The sequence below is a fragment of the Chanos chanos genome, chromosome 8 (genome assembly GCF_902362185.1).
Source record: "Chanos chanos chromosome 8, fChaCha1.1, whole genome shotgun sequence".
Classification (NCBI taxonomy): Eukaryota; Metazoa; Chordata; class Actinopteri; order Gonorynchiformes; family Chanidae; genus Chanos; species Chanos chanos.
In genome coordinates this window covers 42618755-42623402 of record NC_044502.1, presented here as the reverse complement: position 1 = coordinate 42623402, position 4648 = coordinate 42618755, and the positions used below count along the sequence as shown (strand labels likewise).

Below are 4648 nucleotides of genomic sequence, written 5' to 3'. Positions count from 1 at the left end.
AAAAAAACGAGCGACCAAATCAAATTGGTAGGGGTCTTCTCTTTCATTCTCAGAAAAGCAGACAAAGGCCGCATTTGCAGAGTCGCATGAAGATATTGTTCTCTCTTTTCCTCAGACTGTATTTCACATTTACAGTGAGAGAGAGAAAGAGAGAGAGAGAGAGAGAGAGAGAGAAGAAGAGGAAGGTGGAGGGGAGGGAGAGCAGATCTCCAGCCACTCCCACAGACTATAAAGCCAAGGCATACGGAAACACTCAGGCAAAGATCACACGTGGATCTGGAGAGGGACAAGCAAAGAGCAGAACTAGTGGGACTCTCCATACCCATAACTCCCATTCGTTAACAGACACGCACATACATGCACACATACACACACACATATATATATATATGTATATATATATATATATATGACCTAAAGCTGCCAGAAAGTCTGCTACCGTGAAGAATGGATCCTGAGTGAAAGCGTGGAATATCACAATATAACATCTTACCAACATGAACACCTTGATCTCTAGCCGAAGAACTGGCTGACAGCACGCTTGGATTTCCTCTAGAAGACTGCATTTACTGGTTTCTCTATGTAAGAGCAGGCACCAGAAGGTTTGTCTCTTTCTTTGACTGTGAAGATGTCGTTCACTATGGTATGTCAAACTCCTGCCCGGTTCCTTTACTCAGAGATCCATTCTCTCTCGGACGATGATGAGAACGGCAGCGAAAGTTCCGGGTCCGACGACAAATCCTTCCATATGGGTTCTCAAGGCATAGGGGGCCTCAAAATGGGCTCTCGGAAGAGGAAATTCAACTGCCGGCCGGGTCCGACCACGGAGCTTCGAACCCAGGTCACGGAGGTACGTCAGAGGAACGCTGCGAACGCTCGAGAGAGGGACCGCACCAATAGCGTCAACAAGGCCTTCACAGCCCTTCGGACGCTCATCCCAACCGAGCCAGCCGACAGGAAGCTGTCAAAGATCGAGACGTTACGACTGGCCTCCAGCTACATCTCTCACCTGGAAAACGTGCTGCTGGTCGGGGAGGCATGCGGAGACGGTCAGCCGTGCCACAGAACCTCCTCCTCCTCCGGCTCCATCTACCACCATCACCAGCACCCCCACAAAAGCTCACTTAATCAGGACTCAGAAAACACCCAGCCCAGACAGATCTGCACCTTCTGCCTCAGCAACCAGAGGAGACTGGTGAGTGCCCGATAGCCTATCACATCAAGGAATACTGTATGCACAGCTGGTCCAAAGCTATTTGTGAAATATGTTTGACATTCTGTACATATGTAGATTTTGAGGGCTTATTGGTTTGCAAGAGAGGGTAGTTTCGGTTAGCTTTTTTTCAGCTTTTCTAATATTGTGCAAACAGTCTAATTCAGCTGACTCTTCAGCCAACAAGATCTCCAAGTTCTTATCATGCCTTAAACATGCTACGTTTGGGATATCACAAATCTGAAGTTAAGAGGGTTTTCCTAAAACTAGAGAAATTAATTTTAGATACTGGGATTACAAGAGAGCATCCTAACAACACCTCAGTTCTTCCAAGTGCAAACTGAGGCTCATTCAAGGCCAGTAGAACTGAAAGCACAATATTAATTTTAGCGGCTGAAATGTTTCAAAATGAGATCTGTCTATTACCTTTTTAACTTGTTTAAAAGATGAGTTTGACAATGAAGGCCAAACATCATAGATGATAAATTAGGCAGTTTTAGCTCCATCTCATTAATAATAGCAATATCAGCAGCACCCAGCAGTCAAAATCCAAGATAAGTATAATTTTGGAATTGTCTTTTAATGCCCTTCACTCAAATCTGAGGTGATAATTACATTTAAAAACAACCATCTCATTTAACTACTTTGAATATACTACTTTCACCAGAGGCTTGAAATAGTATTGCTAATTTTCTAAACCTGATGAATCTTGAGCAACACTCAAATACATTCATTTGTAACTGAACGATCGTGGACATTTGCATAAAATGCATTTTTACCCCATATGGTCACATCATAAACAAAGTTTATTTCAGCTCTACTGTCTCTGTGAATGTGCATTCTTCAATAAAACCACGCAAGCACATTCAGTCACATTTAAATGAAACAGCACATCCAGTCTGTATATATTAAACCAAATATGAGCGGAACATGTGACAATTTATTTTATATGCATGTCATAAAAAAATTTACACTAAATGGACAAATCCCACTGATAAACTGTTCTTAAAACAAACCACTTGCAGGATTACATTAACAACCAAGCAAACTGGAGACAGAATTCTGCACGTCTCAGCAGATGTCTTGAGTATTCTGGAAACATCTGTTTAATTCCCATGACCACCTGAGAGTCTGCCTGGACAATTGACATGCATATCCCGAGTTTTTTCCAGTGCTCTTTAGTTTCGTTATTATAAACAAAATAGCACTCTCAGTGGATGTTTCTTAGCACTCTCTCTTTCAGCACTTCTGAAACCGATTACAAATACAATCAATCTTCGCATTATAACTCAAATGCATTATAGAAGGTATTTTAAAAATGTGTCAACAAATGGCAGACATAGAACATTTGATCAATTGCTGTAATTTGTTTATTTGACACGTTATCCATTTAAAATTCGCATAATAACAATGCTAAAAAAAAAATAATAATAATAATAATAATAAAACACGCCACAGAGATAAAGTGCACAACAATTGAAAATGTGTTAAGAATTTCATGCGTAAAGTTAAGATCGAGTCGATGGGAACGCAATGTGAGGATGTTGGATACTTTTCAGCACGTAATAACTGCATTTGATTTATTCATGAAATACAGACAGAGAGCCATATTACTAAAATAAACTCCATCTGTGATGTTTCTACCCAGACTGTTTAAGTTCCAGCTTCAGTCATTCAGTTCCTGAATCACCAGAATACTTTTCCACTTCAGTTCTAATGATGCTTTCAATTACACTCTACCATATTATGGAAATGTCAAGTGTTATATGTATTCGAGCCCACTCACGCTCTAATTTGCTCTGCATGTGGACAGTGTCTTCAGCCACAATTTGCCCTTTAACTGTTTAGGGGCAGCACCCACGGCTGATAGAAATGACATCATTCAGCAATTAACTAGCCAATGAGATAATAGCATTCTCTGTAATTTCTGTAGGGTTGAACTCTTGATCCTCCAATCAAAAGCCTTGACTAATGTTCAAAACAGATTGAGCTGTTCTTTGATGTCACGGTCAAAGGTTTTTAACAGCTCACATTAACCACAGTCACCTCTTACAGCCTGGTTAGTGTGTATTAGTCATAGAAGAAGACCGTTAAACAGGTCTAATGACTCTGAGTCTCTCAGCGAAAAGAAACCGAGGTAAGTCGTGAGCCATGACTAGGGCATGCAGCACTGATGTGTACCAGCACAGGACACAGTGTTTGTGATAGAGAAATAAAAACCCCTGTGAAGCAATGGATGGACAGATGATCATAAATGTAAAGAATGATTTATTCACAACAGCCACATTAGATAGACCCTTTAGTCATCCCCCCCCCCAAGTCTGTCGGTCGCTTTAGACTTGCATTTGAAGTTAGTCACTCTGTCCAAGGCTATTTTATTCCAGGTGATTGGGCCTATTATACATTAAGCTAACAGTGTCTGGTTATCATCTTGTCCTGTGTGTTTATTTTTGTGATGTCATAGCATTTTCCTCTCTGTAAGTGGACTTTACTGATTAACTTTTCAAAGATGAGTAACTCATAGCAAGGTTTTCTTCTCTTTCTTATTATTACAATCATCTGATATTTGTCTTGAAGGACGTGTTTCAGAAAGACAGAAAAAAAACCCAAAAAACAACTTTTGCTTATTTTCTCTTTAGTATTAGAATTTGAAACGACAAAGTCCAAATAAATGTTTGTGGTAGAACGAAACAAATTCAAGATGATCCCCCCCCCCCCCCCCCCCCATGCTAAAGGAGATTTACACATTCATCACTTAGTCATTTTAAAATATTCATTTATGCCGTTTTGTCACGCTCAATTGCAAGGGCAAATTGGCCAGCACAGCAGTGCGTATTTGTAATCAGCCACAGATGGATGCGCGCTTCCAATGGAAATACTCCAGCTTAGGTTAAACGAAAAGCAATTTCGCTTAGTGGAAATAAATCACTGAATTCTATATATATATTTTTTGTGTGTGCAGCACTGGGAAAACAGAAGGGCAGATTAGTGGCTGAGAACAGAGTGAGGTGGTAGTCCTGAGGCTATTTGCTAACGCTAATTCTCATATTGGCTCTAATTGGTATGGCAGGGAATTCATTTTATTATGGCCATATGGAAGCGCTTATGAACTAATCCAACATGTAAAGAAAGTCAGAGTGGAACTGTGAATGTGAAAGCATTGTTGAATCAGAAACAGCAGAATCAACCGTCAGGACAAATGTGAGCATGTGGCTAATTCAGTCCATGTATCCTCTGTGTGTCTTGAGTCAAATGAGTAAGATTACAGAATCGGGCGGAGTTACCTTTTGAGATGATCACTAATTACTGGAGTATCATGAATTGCATACAGCTGTTGGACTGTCAGCCTGTAAAAGATTAAAAAAAAAAAAAAAAAAGTCTTAATAGGATTACACATCCTGAAGATTCGGCATTTGATGAATCAGTTCATCTTTA

General features: G+C 40.2%; 1 protein-coding gene across 1 annotated transcript in view; it reads left to right on the top strand.

Annotated features, from left to right (window-relative positions):
• Nucleotides 1-628: 628 nt before the first annotated feature.
• Nucleotides 629-4648, top strand: part of scxb (scleraxis bHLH transcription factor b) — a 5387-nt gene continuing 1367 nt past the window's right edge. Inside the window, exon 1 of the mRNA XM_030782805.1 lies at nucleotides 629-1195. Within this exon, the coding sequence (XP_030638665.1) occupies nucleotides 629-1195 (567 nt within the window). The remainder of the gene's footprint in view (nucleotides 1196-4648) is intronic.